Here is a 23,214-nt window from a genome sequence, read left to right as displayed (position 1 = left end):
AAAATAAATACAATTTAAAATTTGATATAAATTTATTTTTACAAAGATTTTTTCTGAAAATTATATAATTATTTTAATAAATATCTAATTGAAAAACAAGTAGATTCGATATACATAAAAATTGTTACAATATCTATCATTTAGAGCGCTGCAATAATTTACATCTGTTTGTGTGTTACAGAATCATCGTAGCTTCATTGCAGATTAACTCCGCTGTTGCGCATCGGTTTGGTGAATGATAAATTTTTTTATATTGAGATAACAAATTTGTGAAACTTATGCTGGACTATTTTTATGTATTTATCATTAAAGTATTGCAGTTAGATATATTTTCATAGATTTTGTTGGAAAATGGATAGATTTATATAGTATTATAGAGGTTGTATATTTAATTCTAGTATGATAATATTTAATGATTTATTGTAATTCAAACATAAAGAGCTTATGAAATAGAGTTCTTTGTATCGATGTTTCATTATTTTATATTGTTTTTTTTATATTTAATTTGTGAAATGTATTAACTGCAGAAAATGATCAAACAATTTCGCAAGAAAGTATAATTAAAGAACATAAGAGGTAATAGTTTATTCATCTCCCTTCTTTTAACTCGTTTTATCGCCATACTGATAAGATGTATCATATTTTTTGTATGAGAAGTTTCGTACCGATAATCAGGTAGTTGGGGATAACAAAATTTAGTTGAGTGTATTTTTGTGTTTGATTAAAAGGAAAATAGATTCATATAAAATACTTCTCTATCCTAAATAGTTAAGAAAGGAGAAAATATTAAATGATTTTCATGTTGTTTAACACGTTAATATAACATAATTTGGTTATGATAATGAATTTGGTTATTGATAACTGTGAGAAAGCAAGCTAATAACTAATTTTATGTATTTTTTTTCCCCCTTTTTTGTAAAATTAACGTAATACTACTATCTATTAGTCTATACTGACTTCTAACTTAAGAATGGAATAGAAGATAAAAATTTAGATGCTAATTTTAGATGCATATATAATTTTATTCACTAAAGTTAAGTAATCTTATTATAATATTATTACTTACTAATTATAGTATTTTATATTAACTAATTCCAAAATAATATTTTTTTTAAACAAAAAATATAATTGCTCAAGTACTTATTTATTATCTAAAATTAAATGGGCTGATTCTTATTCAATTATAATACCTTCACTTATTAATTTCAAAAAGATAAAAAATGAAAGAAGAGAAAGGTTTAATTATTTGTGTAGAGATATAAGTATTCGTGTAAAATATAACTATTCATATAAAAATAAAAGATACAACTATTTATGTAAGAATGATACATTTACTCGTATAAGTATAAAGAGGCAATTATTCTATTTGCCTAAGTTTAAAATACTCTAATTCTATTTGTATTTTTTATGATATATATATATATAGAAAGGAAAATGAAGAGATTTATTTTTTCAATTCAAGAGAAAAGATTGGTGAGACCTTAATAAGAAGAAGAGGAAACATCGAGTTCTTCAGGAAACATCGAGTTTGATTGTGATTTTTTTGCCAGGGTTTGCTACTATAGAGTTGTATATTTAGGTTCATAATTCGCCTTTTCGGATTTTTTTGAAGGTTTTGTGGCTAGGTGTAACAATAGATGTGTAACTGAATCCCAGATGGCTCCGAGTAAGTGTACTGACCAGCCGTATACAGTATGTAAAGCATAACCGTGCATTACTGTGTCTAATACTAATTTTATAATTCTTCCAATGAAATATATTCCGATTAATCCGGCACTGATGTTTCCAAATATTAGAAATTTGTTCCAAAATGTTTTCCATGCAGATGCAGCTATTTTTGGTACGGATGCTTCGTCCAATAAATTTGAGAATGACCCTCCATTTAAAAAAGTTGATTGTCCCATTATTCCTCTACCGTGTTAAGTACCGCCGATCGTTCGGCGGGGATCATTATATGATCCCATCGAGATCACTCTCACTATATATACCGCTCGTGGCAAGCGATCCGGGACTGATATACTTCCATGTCGGTTTGGTCATCGGTTTCATAGTTATCGGTGGTGGTGCCTCTATTGGTCTAGGTGTAAGCTTATACCATGAATTTTCTAAGAGATACATAGTAGGTGTGAATGAATTGCAATTTATTTGGGTTCCTTGTCGCAAAAGCACGTGAGTTTGCGGCGTTAAAAAGTAAGTCTCATTATTTCGGACTACTGGTAATTGTTCATAGCAATTGTTGGTTCGTGCAACCTTTACTTCAACGGGTACGCATTTCATGATATAAATTACTTCTCCAGCTAATAAAGCCATATATCCTGGTTCTTTCATTAAATGATAGGCGAAAATATCAGGCGATTGTGTAGCTATGGCTAAAGCGTTTTGCAACATCTTTTGTTCTAGCATGCATTGTTGTAATAAAATATTTCTGTATAATTGATTTATCTGAGTGCGAATGTGTCTTTCGACATATACGAACTTCGAATTCATGTAGGTGAAAATATCGAGGTTAGAAACGCGTGATTGTTTTTTAAAGATTTCTACGCTGGGTGATGTTTCGAAAATAATTAGTTTAGGATGTTCGGTTCGCGTGAGTGTGTAACCGCATAATGAATATTTCTCTTTACTGATTAGAGCAAATATGATATTTTCGGAGGTTAGAGAGTAAATTGTTAAGGATCGCTCGCTCTTATTGTCTATTATTTTATCCGCATATCCATCGTATAATACATCATAATTATTTAATTCACAAGTATCTACGGGTACTGGATCCCAGAAGGTATCACCTCCTTCTATATCTGTACAATGAATAGTACTAAGTTCGCAAGCCACTCCAGATCTGAGTTGTATTCGATTAGCGTTTATTCGAACATCCGCTATGTAATCTTGTAATGTGATCTTTACGTAGCCATACACGACAACGTTTGAATATGTGCCATATGGGTCTGAATACTCACTTCCCTGGCAGATACCCTCAGTAGTTAGGTGACCTGCCAATGTTATTGAACGCGTTGTTGTTTGATTTGATTTTAATCTGTCAATGCGGATCCTACCTAACTGATAGGTTCCATTGTCGTGCATGCGTTGACATACTTCGCGTGACGTTTCTTGTATATACGATAATTTACCATTAAATATGTCCATGGTGTGAGAAAACATCCCGCATTTTTTAATTAATCTATCAATCTCAACTTTACATTGTAATACTTTTACTGCTTGGAATTCATTTATCTGTAGTAGTTGTACATAAATTCTGCTGGAATTTACATTTTGTTGTGGGATGTCGCACTCCTCGATGTTTAATAATGATAAGGTTGTTAAGTTTGTTGAAGGTGAGCTGCAATCGTAGCCTATTATGCCATGAGTTTTGTGAAACCAAGTTGTTAGAATTATTACTGTAATTATCCAGCTTCGGAGATCCATCTGAAAACAATATTATATTATTGGTTTCATTAATAGTTTAGGACTGATCTAATCGAGAAATTCGTAAGCGGTTGGGGTGTACAATTCGACTATTTTTCTTTATATTAATTTTTACGTTATTTTTATTTAGAATATTATAATATTATAATATTTATATAATATTATAATGTTTCTAAAAAAAGGTCATCTTAAGGTCTCTTTACGAGGTTTGGTGTATTGATCTCCAAATTTATCGAGTTTAGGATTTAAGCTTTTTAATAGGAATACGTTATCTCCAGGTTTAAAGGTCTCAGGATTAATTCTTTTGTCGTAATATTTTTTAGATTTATTTTTTACGTCAATAATATTTACGTGAATTTCCTTGAAGTTTATAAAGTTGAGTGACTAAGCTTAAATAGTCATCGTAGCTAGTTTATTTATTTTCTGATGTTGAAAATTTATCTGAAGATATTGTTGCAATTTTATTAAATAATTTATACGGAATATATTTTGTAGCTTTGTGTACACAAACAAAATTGTTTTGGCAAATCAGATTTTATTAAAAAAATTTTTTTATCAATAAAGGAAATTCTCTTTAAACAAAAATTAGGTCTAGAATTATTATAGCTTATGCTTATGAGGAACAAAAAAGCTTCATTGAAGCTCAAAGGAATAAAATTTGTGATATAATACTTACTCATATTGATGAAACGTTTTCAGAATACATTCATATAATTCATTTTATTTTTGTTAATATCGAATATCGTAGTAGTGATAGTACATACTTTCACTGGTTATCAAATGATAGCTGAATATGTTGCTGAAAGAATTTATGACGTTTTGATGCAATTGAAGTTATAAAAATGTATTATTTCTCAAGTAAAAAAAAAAGAATGCAACAGATAACAAATCTAAAGGCAAATTGATTTCAATATGGAGAAATAAAAGAAGTAGAAATAAAAAATGTTATGACAAAATTGTAGAAACAATAGGAGAAATTGTGAACGATGTTCCAGATAGTAGCAATATATTTATTTAGTTGCATATGTATAATATTTAAATTTAGCTTTTGCAAAATTTTTTATTTTTTATAGAAAAAATTCATAAGAAAGTTATAGAGAGTGTAATGATTGGAAATTAATGATGCTTTTTTCAGACAGAGGTTCTATTATATTGATTTGCAATATATGATTTAAGAAGAAAAGGTTTATACAATAATCAAGATAAAGATTTATCTAATATTTTTTCTAAATGGATTATATCACAAACTAAATGGATTATATTACATCCTTATAATCTCATAAGCCCAGATTTCAATAAAATGTTTCTCTCAAATATTGTTTTAAGCGAATCAAATTTTGAACATTTTTTCATTAGGCTTGAAAATCATTCAATAAAGTTTTTATTTTATCCTTGGGATGACAATGAATACCAAATGCCTGTTAAAATAGAAAAAGAGGACTTTAATGATAATCTTTTTAACATTATTTATATATTAGTATGCATATTAATATAAATGAAATAAATCTATTATGTTTTAGAAAAAATATTAATAAGATTTAAATTTTTACTTCATCTAATATCCCCAAAAACAAGGAAAAGAATATATGGAGTTTATAAAAGAGCTTTTTTTTTTATGCTGTCGAGAAATGCATGATAATGCATGATTGTGAAAGTATGTATTTAAAAAAATAGAATTTTTATGATCTATTTCGATCTATTAAGTTAAATTTGGTTGTGGATTTTTTTCATTTAATAATATTAATAATTTTATAGACATCCGAATTTTGCACATTTTAATTAAATTTATTGTTTCAACTTTAAATGCCAAAATCGATTGTTGAAAAAGAAGGAAATTATTTAATTTAATTTCTTCAATTATTTCTTATTTTCTTCAGATTGCTGAAAAAAATAAGATGTAACTTTAATAAGACATAAAGCAAAACAGAAAACCCAAATATTAAAAACGACGATATTTTGAATATCAGTCAATACTTAATTTCTAAAAATTTTTAAATTAAACAATACTTGATACAAGCCAATACATGTTAACAAACAATAGCTGGTAACAGTCGATTTCGTGGCAAGCAGGATCTTGGTTGTTAAATTTTTCAAACGCAAGGTGATATTTTTCGCAATATATAATTTACGTGGGAGAGAATAAAAGGGATTTTAATCGATATCAAAAATTATTTGATATCGAATTATTATTAATTATTATAGAATCACTACGTTGGAAGTCTCATAAATTAAGTGAGACGTAGTTGGTGATATAATTATTGAATTTATTTTACATAAAAATTTAACAATCAAGATCCTTGCCACGAAACTGATTACGTTACCAGCTGTTGATTTTTAAATTAGATTTTTATTTTTTCTTTCAAAATAAATTGTTTTTTTACGAAAAAAAATTTATAAACATGAAACATAAGATTACGTGCAACATATAAGATTAAAACATAAATTTATGTTAAATTTTACTATTACGTATAAATTTGACAATTGTAATGATCAGTTACTAATGTTTATTCTTTAGAAAGACACGTTCTTAATAAACATTATATATCAAAAACAGAATTAGCTTCAAGTATAACTTCAAAGCAAATAAGTGATACTGTTTTCGGCACAAATGTTTCTTTTCTGATGCGACTTCAACTATTCTTGATTTTGATTCAAGTAATTATAATGAAGACCAGGAAAAGATTTATAACATGATTAAAACGAATGATTCTGTAAATGATGAAGAGTTTGACATTGATATTTACTAATCAACTGTTTTTAAATCGATTCCTTCTATTGTAGTAAAAATGTATGCTGACTTTATTGACATTAAGTAGAGGAACAATACTTAAAATTATTCAAATTATAAGTGAAACATATTTAGCAACATGTATATAAGCTGTACAGCTGTTCAGTGTTGTGAAACAATAATAATTTGAATATTCCATTAAACATGATAAATGGTTTTGCATTTCTTAAATCAGAGATAAAGACTTTTAAGTATTTAGAACAAGTAAATTATCTTTTTTTGCTTAAAGATATAGTTATTCGGACGTACTTGAATTTCGGAAAAGTCAGAAAAATTTCCTAAAATAAAGTTTATTGCAGTAAATTAAGTTTCATTCCTTTAAAATTTGTTTTAAAACGTTTCTTGGAACTTTTTAATGTGCTCGAGGCAATAGATTCATTTATTGTAAAATGCAGAGTAAGTAAAGACTTCCAGTCAATTTGTCAAGGATAGTTTTGAAAATTTATTTTAAACAAAATAAGTGAATATTGTTCTTTAATAATTTATTTTGACGATTTTGAAATTAACAATCCATTGGATTCCCGAAAATGTAAAAATAAACTTGGAACAGTGTATTCTTATATTCCATGTTTGCCATCAAAATACGCGAGTAAATTAGAAAACATATTTTTAGTTCAGTTACATAAATAAAAGGATCATAAATTGTTAGGTAATAGAAAATTTTTACTAATGTTGTTAATGAAATTCAAGAATTTGTAAGTTATGAGATTGTTATGAATAAAAATAGAAAAAGAGAAAAAGATTTTTTTCAAGAGAAAAAGATTTTTTTCAGATTATGTTATATAGTAAGAAATAATTTAGCTTTGAATACCGTTCTTGGATTCAGTAAAAATTTTAATCAATCGTATTGTTGTAAAATATGTCTAGCTACTAAAAAATAAATACAATATATGATAGTAGAAAAGTCCAAAATTTTAAGAACAATTGATATTTATTCAGAACATGTTTCTAAACGATCTTTTGATGTAATAGAAAAAAGCATTTTCAACGATCTCTGGATATCATGTAATAAGCAAGTCGCGTCAGTCGATCCCTGCATGATATATTTAAAGACATTTATCGCTATGATATGGTTCAAATTTTGAGCAATCTCATTGATAAACATAAGTTTTTTATTATAAAAATATTAAACGATTTAAAATATTAAACGAAAGAATTTGTACTGTCAATTCAAGCTGTGATAAAAACATAATTCTCGTTTTAAAATATGAAGTAATAAAAAATAGTAATAATAAAATAAAAAACTTGTTCTTTACTGCTTCGGAAATGCATTATCTTGTTGATAATTTGATTATTTTTGTTTGGCGATTTAGTCCCTATAGAAAATCTAACATAGTACTTCATGTTGCATCAGATCGCTAATATTGTTTTATTCGATATTATTTCTAATGAAATAGTACATATTTTTTCGTCCACTGTCTCGCAATATTACTCGATAAATCAATAAGCTAATGTAAATTATCACGCGAATCGCATTTTGAGAGTTAAATGTATTTGATAGCGTGATACTTTTCTTTTTTATCATGACAACATAAAATCAACGTTATTATTTTATTAATAAATAAATTGAAGAAGAAGAAGGACGTGCTCATCGGAAGGAGTTTGAAATATTGCGTTGTAATATTCTATTCTCGATTATACGTCAGAATGCAATCAATAAATCTAAGTTTGGTTAAATTCAAAATAAAATTATTCTTATTTATATAATAAATAATTAAGAACACTACACAAATTATTAACTCAAATAAAATAATTTTTTTTTGGATTGGCTTAAATTTTTTTCCAGTGTAACCGCGAAGAGAAGAAAAACAGGGGGGATCGTTGTATCGAATCGCGACAAGATAATTGAAAAAAGGAAAGAAAAGAGAAACTTACTTAGATTTTAATTGATGTGTAGTTCTCAGTCGAGAAGCAATCTCCTGGAGAAGTTTGCTACTAATCTCTCTGCGAAGGTTGGAAAAGTCGTGCACTGACTCTAACTAAATTTCAATTTTCTGGATAAGGATCCAAGATGAAGAGATCTTCGGAAGAATAAGAAAGAGCGATGTGCTCGATTTATATAGGACTTTTTGGAGGAGTAGGGAGGTTCCGGGGTGATAATGGATCCCTGTATTAATTTTCGAATGAGGGTTCGTGAAAATCACGGGTATAAGGAAAGGAGGGGAGCAGCGTTGCGTGAATCGTGATTGTTTTTATATTTCCAGTTTTTCTGGCGAATGATTGAATAAGTTTTTAAAAATTCCATCGTTGTTTCATATCCTGATTTGCTCATTGGTGTGTTCACTACCGGCTACTAATCGCAAACTTCTGATTGGCGTTTTGTTAATTACATCCCGGTTTCGGTCGGCCTCCAATAATCTCGGTAATCTCCGCGTTTCCTACGTGTCGGCATGTTCTATTTTATTACTAGAATGCTGTAAAATTTTTGTTGCCAGCGGAACTCTTGTCTACAAAGAATTTATTATCTCAGAATGGTTTAATGACATAATATATCTTAAAAAGAATTCCTGTATTATTTTATTTTCCATTATATTGAATTGTATTACATTGTATTGTATTGTATAGCGTAGTATATATTTATGAAAACGAGCAAGAAATGGTGTAAAGAATGAAATGATTTATGATGAAATTAAAATAGATTAGAGTAAGTTAGAGAATAAGATGGATAAGAATGAGGATAAGAATTATATTGTAAACCAAGTCTCCTTCTTGGCTATATGGCTGCAGAGTAAATAAATATTTAGAGTAAATAAATAAATATTCTATTCTATTCTTAAAAGAAATTCCGCACTTATTGAAGATAGGTCTTTGAAGGAGTCACATTTCTGATTCCTAATCGATAGTTTAATAATAGTAATAAAAGAAATAAAGGAAAAATCTTTTTTTTTGTCGTTCGAGGCATTATCTGTTTACTGATGAGCCGTCAGTTCTCTACGAAAGAGAAGAATCGTTGAGTCCGTCGGACATAACATCTAATATACATACATACTTGCCTATTGTTTGTTTTTTAATATCTATGTTGGACAGTTTTATGTAAGCCACAATACAGATATTCACGACGAAACGTGAGTTTAAATGTAGAATATTGTTGGCAGTAATCAAGATGTTAATATTTTTTAACTTATAATAGATCAGCTTGATTAAAAGTATACCAAAGTTTACAAGATTTTAAAATATATATTGTTTGTATATTTATTTTGAAAAAAAAGAATATCTCAAGGAAATATTATTTTATATATAACAATCTTTATATATTACGCAACAACCGCAATAACCAATAGCTTTTACCTCTTAAAATTTTTCATATTCAAATTTCTAATATGACAGCACATATCGAAATTGTCGATGTATAATAATTCATAAATATTATACGTTTCAAAGTATCACATTAAGCTAGCTAACATGTAAAGATGCAAGCTTCTCCGTGATACTTCACTTTGTGAAGTGTACAAGCGAATGCAGAAAGATGAGAAATATGAAAAATGTGCTCCGCATTTTTAATATTATGATAATTTATTTTTTTTAATTATCATTACTCTTAATAGAATAAGTACATAAGTGAATATAATTTATTATCAAACGCGTTTTGTTTCTTCCTACGCTCGTTTTCTTCCTTCCTGCTATTATCTTATCTCCCTTTCTATTTATGTGTAATTTAAGAAAATTATTAAGCTATCTAGCCAAATTGTCTGTACAATAGATACACGTTACAGAACAATCGTAAAAAGAATAATTATGAAAACTATAGGTATATGAGAAAAAAATTCTACAGGTTTATAGACTTATAGTATATCTATTCAGTAATATTCACACTGTTGTCTGAAATGGAGTTCCCTGAAGAGCGATATTATGGAGTGAATCATATTCTTTTATCAATAATTGGTCTTTGGCCATATGATAATTTTAAAATCCGATATCTTCGTTTCATATTATCATTACTATTACTTTTATCCTTTTTAAGTGCTCAGGTATATTATCATTTATTTTTTATTTGAAATATAACTACAGTTGTTTGATGTATTACATTTTATATACTTCTTTTAACTTAACTTACGTTACAGTCACATTGTACTGGTATGAGCATGTCTTTCTTAAATAAATGTTTTCTTTGTTTTATACGTTGACTATTTTGATGACATGTTCTGTAACGTTTAATAATGTATTTTGTTATATGTTATATAAAATTAAATATTATTCAGAAGTTAATAATTTTTTCAGTGGATGAAATTATGTGTCTCAGAATATAGTTCTGATCTTCTTCTAAAAGTGTTAGCTTACAATATCATTTTTATAGTATTTTTTGTAAAATATATTACATTTTATGCTGTTTTCAAAAATGTAAGACAAAAACAATTAATTGAAAATATATTATATATCACATGTTACAAAAACACTTATTACCTTTATTAGTAGATTAAAGAATTCCGGGAACGTGTCCGAAATAATTGGAACGCTTTGATAGATAATTATGAAATCGAAATAATGTGTAAACATGGAAGCATTGGCAAATTATTTACGATACTTCTAATAAGTAAATATTAAAAAAAGATTTAAATATTAATTTTTAAAAGAAATAATTATTTATTTTTGATTATTAAATAAATTATAGTTTAAAAGTAAGAAAATTATTTTTCACAATACTTTACCAGAAAAGAAAAATTAATTTTAAATAATAATGCAGTAAGTTATTAATCAGTTGATAAGTGAAAAATAGCTAATTATTTAATGTTCTTTATTGTGATAATTGTGTCTAATAATAAGATGCAAAATATCGTCTAATGTTAATAAATCAATTAACTTTATTAATTAACATAATAATTATTTTAATATTTTTAGTTTGCTATGTAAACATAGTATAAAGAATATTAGAATTAATTATATGTTATATAAAATCATATATGAATGTATATTAATAACATTTGATTTATTTCAGTATTCATTAATGTAATCAGTACTTCGTTTTATATTTTATCTCAATATGTTTCAATCTTACTCGATATTATATCACCTTTAAATGAATCTCGACCGCGCAAATTTGTAGTTCCTGTGGAATATTTTATTGACCAGGACAAATATTTTTATATCATAACATTACACATAGCTATTGGAATATTAATTGCAACAATCAGTGGAGTAGCTACTGAATCATTCTCATTAACAAACGCATTACATGCTTTCGGCTTATTTAAAATCGCTAGGTAAATATATTATTTCATCTATTAAAAATATTTTTATTTCTTTATTTTTTTTCTTAGTTCTTTATTAGATTTCATTATTTAATTTTTTTAATTAATATTTTTCTAATATTTTAATCTATACTGTTTTCTATTTTTAATAAATTACAGTTTGTTATTATGTTTGATAGTTATTTATAAAACGTCTTATTTGTTGTATTTGTTGTATTCGTTAACTTAAATTATTTATATATCTATAAAATTTTATTTTATTTATTTTTATTTAGATATTTGTAATTTATTATTATTTAGATATTTGTAATTTATTATTATTTAGATATTTTTATTAATTATTATTATTAGTTATTAATTATTATTATTTAGATATTTTTTATTTAGATATTTATTATTATTTAGATTTGTAATATAATCTTATCCGATAGAATATAATCATTATTCTACATTATATGTATCTAACATCTAAATCTTTTTAGTTATCGTATGAAACATGTATTAAACGGAATTAATCCGCAGATGTGTATAACTAAAAAGTATACTATATCTCATAAAAGAATAATCGCTGCGGTGGATTTCCATAGAAGAGCAATCGAGTTAGTATCACACAGAAAAAAAATTAGTCTTAAAAAGTCCAAACAAATATTATTTTCACAAATAAGAATATTATAATCCTTTTAAAAGTTTCAATCTCGATTTAATTTAAAATTTATATTAATGCAAGTATTACTTTTGCTCAATTCACGACTAAAAATCTTCTATGAATGATGATTTTAATATAATTTCTTGCTTATATATAAAAATATAATAAACTTGATTAAGTAAGTAATTAATTTTTTCTGTGCATAACATATTTAAAGTAATATACACTAATAGTATTGATGATAATTCAAAAGTGATTGATTATATCAAAATTATTAACACACATCGATTAATATAATATTTATTTCTAATTACAATCCAAATAATAATTTTATATGCAATGGACACAACCTATATTTTAAATTAATATTTTAAAAAATTGTAAATTAATGTTTTAAAAATGTGTTTTTTTATTTGATCTCTTGAAAGTATTATAATAATAAAGAATATTTTTGTTTTATAAGATTTTCTGAATTATTGAAAACAAGTTTTGGGCGAGTATATTTATTCTTGTTTGTGATTGGTGTATGTTCGGCAAGCATTAATTTACTTAATGTGAGTAATGTAATGTTTAAAATAAAAACTTATTTTATTGTAGCGTAGAAATATGTTGTGATAGAAATATTTCATAAATTTCTAAAAAAAATGCTCTATTTTATCTTTATTAAATTCTCTATTTTATTCTTTCATTTATTACATGCGCTGTTATTTGTAGTTATCTCGAATAATAATGACAGAAAGAGAAATCGTAGAACTTATTAAATCGATTTCATTCATAGCACTGCACTTTTTTTATTTAACTGTAGCTAATTATGCTGGGCAGGAATTTATAAATGGTGACACGCATTTTTATCGTACAATGTAAGTAATATGATTATTATTACATTTTTTGCAAAATTTTATGTATTATTTTTGAAAGAATACAATTCATATTGTGATGTAATATTCAGTATTTTACTTGTATTATATAGATGTAATACAGAATGGTATAACGCTCCGTTAAAAACACAAAAATTAATACTCTTCTTGATACAAAAGACTACAAAATGTTATAAGGTTGATGCCGGTGGTATGTTTAATCCCTGTTTGGAAGGTTTAGCTACGGTAAGAAATCTTACTGAATTAATAAATTATGTGTCAATTTTTTAATCAATGATTATATCGATTAATTACATAAAATATTTTCTATTTTAGAGTTTAAGTATGACGGTTTCTTATTTTATGGTTCTTTATTCTATATAATTATAACATGCAAAGGGACTATTTTGTTAGTACTTTAAAAATATACAATCAAAATTTTAATATGAATTTTATAATAAATAATAAAGTTAATAAACTAAAAATATAAAATTTAAATTTTAAAAATTATTTCTGGATTTGGTTACTCAAATTATTTTGTTATTTCTATTTATTATAGTAGTATTACGTTTTCTTAATGTATGTGCAAGTAATAAATGAATTTAATTGAAATAGTTTTATTTATAAAAGTTTTATTTATAAAAAAGTTTTATTTATAAAAGTTTTATTTATAAAAAAATAGATTAATGCATAATTACAATTTGTTACTTAAAGATTTACGGTTCATTCTCTATTAAGAATTCTGTTATAAGAATTTGCAATTTTGTCGAACGTGAATTTATTTTTAATAATGTAATTATTTTGATGTAACCAGAAAATGATAAAATGTGTCAATTAATCGAACAACACATATAAAGAAAGCTCTTTTAAAAAATATTATCGGCAAATGGAATGAATAATTTAATAAGGTTTATGTTGTTTTTTTATTATTTTATCTATTTGTTTTCAATTTTATTATGGTAGATCTAATTTTATAAATTATGCAAGCTCTAATTTCATAAATTACTAATATCTTCAAAAATATATACGTAAACTAATATGAAATAGATATACATATGTATAACATTTCTGGAATCGAATATGCAATATACAGTGATATAATGCGTTTTCGTTGAACATAAAAGCAAATTATATACCATATAAAAATTACAAAAAATTATTATGTAGATGTAGGTAGTTCATATAACCCATTATTAGAACGTCACAAAAAAGATTAAAATTAATTAAAACAATTTTTTTATTATTATATAATTCTAATTTTTAATAAGTATGAAAATTAATTATTTCTTCTAGCTTGCAAATGCGGCATTGTCTTATTTTACTGTTTTGTTTAATGCGAAAATAATAATTTATTGCAACAGCGCTTATTGTCATAACAAGTTTCTGTAATATTGTAGGATAAAACTTGAGACAATAAAGAATAAAATAACCAAATAAAAAATACCATTATCAAAAATATTTTAATGCTTACATATTTGCTACATTTTAAATATCTATAATTTCCTTATTATTACTGCCCAATATATGTATTCTTGCACATAATATAATAATATAATATGTTTAATAAATTATTTCATGTAAGATATGCTTTATTTACATTTATTATTATAATTTAAACTTTCTTATTAAACTTAGTTAGTGAAAAGTTAACTAAATAAAACTTAGTTAGTGAAAGTCTCATTAAATACAATTAATGATCTCATGCATTTCTCATAGAGAAATTGTTTTTTATCGCATTATATTGTAACATAATATTTTTGAAGAGATAAAAATATCAGATTATTGAAATGCACGATATACCTTCATTTGCTAAATATAATCTTTATCATTTTCTTTTATAATTAAGTAGATATCATCATTGTTTAAAAATAGATTATATTTCTTTTTACTCTTTTCTGTTGTTCTTATCATTCAAATATTGCCGTATGCTTTATATATCTATAATCATCTTAAAATTTCGACGATTTAGACGTCGCAATTGCACTAAACAAGAACGAAAGATTTATCATTATTTTATTATTTTATATTATGCGATGATATGCTAGCAATTTTATTGTATATTATATTGCATATTATTTCTAAAATAAAAATATATTTTCTGATTCTAATATGATTATAATATTTTATTATTTTCTTCTCTTCTATTTCTTTGGTATCACTTTATTATATACTATTATAAATATATAAATTAGTATATTTATTAGTACGCTTAGTATATTTACCTCTTTTTTCTTCTAGTAAATTTCTTTAAGTTTCTTAAAGTAGAGTAATTTAATCAAAATGTTTTTTATTTATTCAAAGAATTTTCTGTTAATTATCTGCAGTTAACGTTTATTATTTGAAAAATTATAACTTTATAATCATCACTTGCTGTTAGAGTTTAATTACTGCCAAATTTTCAATTATCAAACAGTTCTGAAGTATAATATGTAAATCAGACATATAATATTATATTGTGTTTGATTCCGTATGTTTTATTAATATAAAGTGTCCTCTACTATACATACGTATTTATAAGAAAAGTAAGAAAAATAATAAACATTAATTCGCTACCTAACTATACATTATTATAACTTAGTTATTATTATAATAGGGTATAATAGAACGAAGGTGTAGTCATTTTTTCGAGAAATATACATTTCTTCATATATACACTTCTTCTCTTTATTCCAAATTATTTTGAAACTTATATTCGCCTTATACGAGGATGTAAGCATATTATAGATATTTAAATTCAAATTACAGCTTTTATCTTCAGTATTCGTATGACAACAAAATGTTTCAATGATGGGAAAATTAATGTCATAGTGAAAGAAATAATCAAGTGAATAGCCGTGGGGTAAGAGAAACTTCTATAGACTAGCGATGTTCAGTAACGCTTCGATTGTTATATGAGATGGAGTTTTCCGAGGAGAAATACTATAGATTCAATTATATTCTTTTGTCATCGATTGGACTTTGGCCATATAATAAGTCTAGCATCAAACAAATTCGAGTCATCTTAATATTACTAATATATACATATATTATAATAATTCAGGTATTTTGCGTTGCTTTTCACTAACTGTATATATTTAATTTTATTCAATCCTAACATTGTATTTCTCTGTTAACATAATTTTTTAATAAAAGATTTAAATATAAATATTGAATATAAATAAATTATATTCTATATTGTAAAACAAATAATAAGTTAATTTTAATGTGCTTAAGTGTGAAATTAAGATATTTTTATTGTTTTATGTTTTATTGTTGTATATTTTATGTTTCTTTTATTCTTTTGCTTTTTATAATTAATATACAATATTATAGAATAGCTTTGAGAATGCAATATAAATATTTGGAAATTTGAGATATTAAAATATTGTATAATATATTTCGTGCAAATAGTATAAATCTAAATTTTTAGATCTATTTCAAATTTTTCAACGTTAAGAATTATAATTCTCTTTATTACTAATAAACAATTATATTCAATTATATACATTAAATATTACGTTTTGAGCGTGCACTATTTATTTTCTTTCGTACATTTTATTTTCTTTCATATATTTTCTAATTAATCCAATATAATTCCAATATAAAATTTAAATAAATTTATAAAAATGAATTTGTATTGAACTACGTATTTGTCTATTTTATATAATAAGTAGCTATGTGACATGAAGAAAATTATTTGTATAATTATAAACTTTCAATATTAATCGTAAAATATTTTAAAAAAATGTGCACAATGCGAAATAAAATGTACACAAATTATATCCGCGATAATAATTACGTGTAACATATATGACAAATATACGAACTGTCAAAATGTGTCATTTCCAAGGTAATACGCGCTCACGAAATAAGCGCAAGTAAAGAACTAATCGATATCACGGAAAAGAAACCAATAAAATAATATATATTAAATATATATTCGAATATTGATTTAATTTATGTCGTTTTTAAAAGTCGATACTCAATGTATTTTATAGCACTATTATTTAATTAATTAATAAAGTTTAAAAGATTTTTAGATATAAATATTATACTATAAAAATGTCAACTGCATATTTGAAAAAGAATTATTTAAAAAAAATATATATGCACACATACACATGGCGATTTAAAATATATACTTTAAATTATACATATACATACGGGAACTTATTACATACTAATAAATGACTTTAAATAAATAAATGAATTTTTATTATTAGATTTGACGAAATTATTTGTTTCGGAATACAATCCTGACTTTCTTACGGAAATATTAACTTTCTTTTTTATTACTTTAATATGATTTATCAAGTTTTTATTTTATTTTTTAGAGAAGACTTATCGTAACATAATTCTAAAATAACTTTTAAATCGCCTAAATTCAAGCGATTTCTGAATAGCACAGAGAATTGTTTCAGAACAACATATATTTTTTTTTAAACTTTTCCTTCACATAATTGATAACGTATATTCAATCAGTTCATTAGGCGATTAATCAATCTAAAAGACGTATATCATTCTTTCTTGTCTAATTTCGATATGTAAGAAAATGCAACATTGGTGAGCGTTGTCACTACAAATTTAGAAAATCGATTAGAATACGTAATATATAATTAGAATATGTAAGATACACTTTAAATCCATTCTTTGCATGTGCATGATTTTTTTTAAAATAACTTTTCTTTCAGATATGCAAAATCTATTCATATAAATATAAAATATTACTCGTATATCAGTAAGTGTTGCTTACAGTTGGCGAAATTATTTGTTTCGGAATACAATCTTGACCTTCTTATGGAAATATTAGCTTTCTTTTTTATTACTTTAATATGGTTTATCAAGTATATTACTGTTGTTTCTATTATGGGAAATGTAAGTTCCAATAACAATTGGACTGATTAACAATCTAAAGTTAATTGCCGTATATATAAAGATATTTAACGCATGTATTAATAGATAAAACAATTTCGGAAATATATTCAAAATAACTGGAGCATTCTAACAAATAATCGAGAAATCGATATAATGCACAAATATGCCAATTTTGGAAAACTGTCTACGATATTTATAACAAGTAAGTATCAAATAAATACTTAATTACTTTATTTTAAAATTGAGTTATTTGACATAATTACTGAAAGACTGAATGGAATGCAGCTTATAAATACAAACAATTTTTTGGATTTCCATATGAATTTCGATATAAATTTGGATATATAATAATATCTATAAAAATTGAAAATAGATATAATAAATGATTTTGAATTTTATGTTATGCTGCTTTGACTTTTAAAGTTATAATAATCACGTACTTTTTATCAAAAGTTTTCTTTTATATATTTATATATTTTTTATATATATTTATATATAAAATTATATATATTTATATATAAAAGAGTAATAAAAAGTTTTATACATATATACATATATATATTACAAATAATTAAGAAAATATTATTTTGCTTGTGTAAAATACATAATTTATATATTAGAAGAAAAAAATATAAAATTTTTATAACTCTGTTAAATTTGACATGACAAATAATTTAAACATTTGCACGTAAATCAACAATTATTATCTAATTAAAAAAATTAATAAAATATAAAAAATTTTAGTATACGTTTATTTCGGAATCTTCGTCTACATTTTAATACAATACATTCCGGACTTGTTTGATATAGTAATGCCTTTAAATGAATCTCGTCCGCGTCATCTTTTGATTAAAGCGAGCTATTGGATCGATGAAGAAAAATATTTTCATATTTTAGTAATACATGAAATGATTGAACTGTTCGTTGTAGCAACTACTGGAATAGCTACTGAATCATTCACATTAGCTAATGCAATACACATTTTTGGAATGTTTAAAATTGCTAGGTATATCGTAAGTAAACGATTCTTATTAAAAACATTATTTTTGTTCATTTTCATGTTCAACTAAAAATTTAACAATTATATTTTCTTTTTGATCAAAAGAATTTTTTAAACAAAAAAATCCAGTTTTCTTAATTCAATTAATATTTATGATCTATAAAATTTTTATTTGTAACATTTATTAGATTGTACATATGATTAGGGATATCATTTATTTTTTTTTATTATTCATTTCTCTACTTATATTGTTTTCTTTCTTACTCTGATAAATTAAATATGATTGTGCGAATATAAAATAGTAAAATAATTACATAAGAAAAACACTACAAATAATAAGGAAATAATATAGAAATAATATGTGGACCCAGATCTATACTTCATTTATATTTATTATTAATGTAAATATATGTATATACCCACGCATATGTGCACACACACACACACACACACACACACACGCGCGCGCGCGCGCGCGCCCACATGATGGATAAGCGGGATGAAGGATATATAAGCATTTTTAATAATGCAGAAATATCTTGAAAACCAAAGTTTTTATTGAAAAATGTTTTGTACAAAAGTGTGGTTTTGATGGAGCAATAAAATGGTGCCATTTGTTTGATTTTTAATGGCTTCCTCTCAAAATTTCCAAACTTTTGTACCAGACATTTTTCAGCAGAAACCTTGATTTTCGAGATATCTTAATAGGAGATTAAAAATAGAACTCTCTATATACTTACTTATTAATGTAAACATGTACATACATACACGTGTGTAGACATTAACAAATACGAATTAAATATAGATTTGAGCTCCTTATGATTTATATTTTGTTTCTCTATTATTTACAGCATTTTTTTAATGTAATTTTTTAACTACATCATATTTGCATGACTAATGATTTAATGCATAGAGTGAGAAAAAGAACAACAGAAATGAATAAATAATAAAATATCTGATATTAGGAAATGCATGATTTTTAATCTTTTCTTTCAAAATATTTGGACTTTTTTTTTAAAGATATAAATCATAATTTAATCATCAAAATATTTGCTATTATTTGCTATAACTGTCTTTCATCTTTCGAAAAGCTGACGGGTTTTTTCGCGAAAGAAATTATATCGGCCCCCGGAAGGGGGGGCTTCGATGATGAATTTTTGGATGGACCTATTTCGGAAGTGCTATATAGTCAATAAATATCGATTACTACTTATTCAATCGAATTGAATAATCGAAAGAGGCCAAGTTTGATGAATAAACTGCGTGAAGAAGAACGTTTAGGCTAAAGATACGACTCTCCTGAATATACATGTATGATCAAGCAAAACATGATCTTGTTTGTAGAATCATCTTTCTTCGTCAATTTCTCTATGTAAACATTTTAATTGGTCGCTATAGTATTAATGTTTGATCCGATTCTAATAGAGCACATTCTTCATATCCCATCAGATATAAAAAAGAATCTCCTTGAAGTGGATATTTGGTTCACCATCGATGTAGAAGGTTCTTGGCTCTGGAGCTTAATATCGATATTTAGAATTATCTTATAGAATCCATTTTTCATTGCCAATAATAATCTTCCACAAAAAATTTATTTTACGTTATGTTGCAAATAGTGAAACGCACGTGCTCACAATCAGTTATCAATGAAGCTTTCGGAATGCATTGTTTATCGTTGCATAAGATGGTTTTTCTTCTTCTTCTTCTTCTTCTTCCTTATCGTATTTGTTAGTCTTCCTACTTCAAGAACAATCTAATCAATTTCAACGTATCAGATGGCGTTTAGAATGCATTAGGTACATTCAATACTACAACAATTCAATGAGCGTTTAGTGAACACTTCGTTATGATTGGACACTTTTAAATTTATGTTAAATATAGGAGATATTCCTCCAGTCCAAAGTTCTTAATGAGCACTCATTCAGCAGTTATAATATAGAACCCATTAATGTTAATACTTCAAAAGTGCAAAAAGACGCAAAAATATTCCATATTTTGTTTAAATAGCCTTTTCAAGATCTCAAAAAAAAAGATTAAAAATCATATATATCTCTAATAATTATTACATCGCTCATATGTAGACAGAGTAAATTCTACTAACTAGTAATTCTACAAAAATCATCTATTATTTTATGATTTTTGAAATAATTCATAAGATATTAATTTATAGAAAATATTCACGAGAATAAGAATAATGTATTAGCGTGAAGAAACAGCATACTATACGAACAATATGTTAATAATTATTACCCTATATATAAAAAATATATAATCAATATTTATTAAAATAATTCATTCATAACATATTGCACATTATTTTATTATATGTAGAATTAAGCTTATGAGATGTTATATTTTTTATATCTTTTATAACATATAGAATTTTATAGTTATCGTATGGAACATATGTTAAAAACAAACACTCTACGAATACCTGTAACTAAAAGTTATAAGATATTCTATGATAAAATAATTGCTGCGGTAGACATCCATAGAAGAGCGCTTGAGTCAGTATGCTAATTTCCAAGTTGTCTTTTACATGAATATTGTATTGGCAATTAAAAGAAGATAATTAAATAAAATCAAAGATAATTAAATAAAATTATTGTAATTAGATGCAATTAATAATGATAAAATAATAATAAAAAGCTTTATTATATTAGATTTTCGGAGTTATTACAAGCAAGCTTTGGATTATCGTATCTGTTTATGCTTATAATTGCTCTATTTTCAGCAACTGCTAGTCTCTTTCGCGTAAGTAATATATCAATTAGATATTACTATCTTAATCGTTAGTTTTTTATAAAACTATTTACTGCAATTTCATGAATTTTGCTTACAGCTGTTTCGAATCCTAACAATGGAAGAGGAAAAGTTAGAACTTATTAAATTTCTTCTATATGTGCTTTTCATTTTTCTGTTCTTAATTGCAGGCAATTTTGTTGGACAAGAATTTATAGATTGTGACAATCATATTCATCGAATAATGTATGTAACAATTAATATACCTTTTGAAGCATAATGCATCACATTATAAATTTCATAATTGAAGATATAGTATTCATGTGTGTGCACATTCGTGTGCGTGTAATGCTATGCGCGTGTGTAAATGTGTGTAGATGTGATAGAGATTTTAATTAATTCTTTTTTACAACTATATAGATGCAATACCCAATGGTACGATGCTCCGTTAAAAATACAAAAATTCATACTTTTTTTGATAAGAAAAACTACAAAAAGTTATAGAGTTAAGGCTGCCGGTATGTTTAGTCCCAGTTTGGAAGGTTTCACTACGGTGAGAGGATATATATGTCATTAATAGGAATAATCATCATATTGATTAGTTCTATAAAAGATATATTTTGTTTTAGGCCATGAGTTTAATATTTTCTTTTCTCACACTTTTATGCTCCTTACATTGATAACTACGAAAAATCTATTTATTTAAAAGTTTTTGAAGATACATATACAATATTACATGGATTTCAAAATATCATGTTAATTTTAATAAAATATTTTGAAGAAACAATTTAATTAAAAATCTTAATTTAAAAAATATATTTTTGATTTTGTTGATTCCAAACTTTTTAGCAAATATAATATTATTCATAATATCATATTTTCCCTAATAAACGTAATATTTATAACAAACATATTTTATAATAAAGAAAAATGTTAAAAATTTTATTAATAATTTTTAACATATAATTTATAAAATAATTAAAAAAATAAATAAAATATGAATCCCCAATTTTAAATAACACTGTATATATGTGTATACATACATGTACATATATCGTTATACATGTACATATATTTACTAAAAATATATTTCATTTCATTCTTTACTTTTTTATTCAATTATTTATTTCTTAAATTAATAAATTTGATTTAACATAAATTATACCATTATATTTCTTCATTGTTTCTGCAATTTTAAATATATTGCAACATCTGAAATGATTCATATTTTATGAGTTAAATTCAGTCAACCAATCAAATTAATTGGAGATAGCGAGATTCTATTTAAGTTTATGAAGGGGAGAGAATAGGCTATGGCTGCGTTTAGCAGAGAAAGCAGATTAGTAAGCACTCAGTGATTTTTCAATGTGATTGATCCTTGCCTTTAGATCTTCGTTGAATATAAATGTAAAAACCAATCATAATAAAGAATCACTGAACGCTCACTGATCTGCTTTCTCTTCTGATCGCAGCCAATTCATATTTTCATAAGTCAAAAATTATTACCATTAGTTTTTTCGGTAATATTTTAACATTAAAAATAGTGTCACATAAAAATGCACCTTAATATCCGGAAGAGAAGCAAAGCCGCGAATTGGCGTATCTGCCGCTGGTGGCGTTGCTCTTCCAAGCCTTCTATTTCAGAAATTGTCTGATCTCTTGTGTCACCCATCTCCGAAATTGGATGTACTTGGTGAGGTAATTGAAGATAATTGCCGCAC

The 23,214-nt window shown here is 25.1% G+C and overlaps 2 protein-coding genes and 1 pseudogene across 6 annotated transcripts; 2 read left to right on the top strand and 1 right to left on the bottom strand.

Annotated features, from left to right (window-relative positions):
- Positions 1 to 1,553: 1,553 nt before the first annotated feature.
- Positions 1,554 to 23,194, bottom strand: LOC148936513 (uncharacterized; annotated as a pseudogene). The gene is made up of 2 exons (XR_016139461.1): positions 23,056 to 23,194; positions 1,554 to 3,420 (listed from the first exon to the last, which is right to left on the bottom strand). The product of XR_016139461.1 is annotated as an uncharacterized LOC148936513 (transcript).
- Positions 2,060 to 13,520, top strand: LOC105422388 (uncharacterized). Of its 4 annotated transcripts, XM_089077875.1 has the most exons (9): positions 3,363 to 10,176; positions 10,427 to 10,546; positions 10,622 to 10,739; positions 11,142 to 11,406; positions 11,877 to 11,993; positions 12,504 to 12,594; positions 12,755 to 12,900; positions 13,011 to 13,143; positions 13,234 to 13,520. In XM_089077875.1, exons 1-9 carry the CDS (start codon positions 10,033 to 10,035, stop codon positions 13,279 to 13,281), a joined length of 1,182 nt encoding a protein of 393 aa, XP_088934001.1. In that variant the 5' UTR covers positions 3,363 to 10,032; the 3' UTR covers positions 13,282 to 13,520. The 4 variants fall into 4 exon arrangements, with proteins under 4 accessions (XP_088933998.1, XP_088933999.1, XP_088934000.1 ...); XM_089077872.1 differs by lacking the exons at positions 3,363 to 10,176; positions 10,427 to 10,546; positions 10,622 to 10,739; positions 11,142 to 11,406 and adding an exon at positions 2,060 to 2,190; XM_089077873.1 differs by lacking the exons at positions 3,363 to 10,176; positions 10,427 to 10,546; positions 10,622 to 10,739; positions 11,142 to 11,406; positions 12,504 to 12,594 and adding an exon at positions 2,173 to 2,190.
- On the top strand, positions 17,554 to 22,369 carry LOC112552244 (uncharacterized; the record flags this gene model as incomplete). Its single annotated transcript, XM_089077908.1, has 7 exons — positions 17,554 to 17,751; positions 17,836 to 17,953; positions 18,496 to 18,757; positions 21,142 to 21,258; positions 21,415 to 21,505; positions 21,594 to 21,739; positions 21,914 to 22,369. Coding segments are annotated over 7 exons (1,089 nt in total), but the record flags the coding sequence as incomplete, so codon positions are not given.
- Positions 23,195 to 23,214: the final 20 nt, after the last annotated feature.

This window comes from Pogonomyrmex barbatus, unplaced genomic scaffold (genome assembly GCF_055798465.1).
Source record: "Pogonomyrmex barbatus isolate J1 unplaced genomic scaffold, ASM5579846v1 scaffold20, whole genome shotgun sequence".
In the NCBI taxonomy this organism is placed as follows: domain Eukaryota; kingdom Metazoa; phylum Arthropoda; class Insecta; order Hymenoptera; family Formicidae; genus Pogonomyrmex; species Pogonomyrmex barbatus.
Note: the sequence above shows the minus strand (reverse complement) of the source record. Positions and strands in the feature narration are given on the sequence as shown.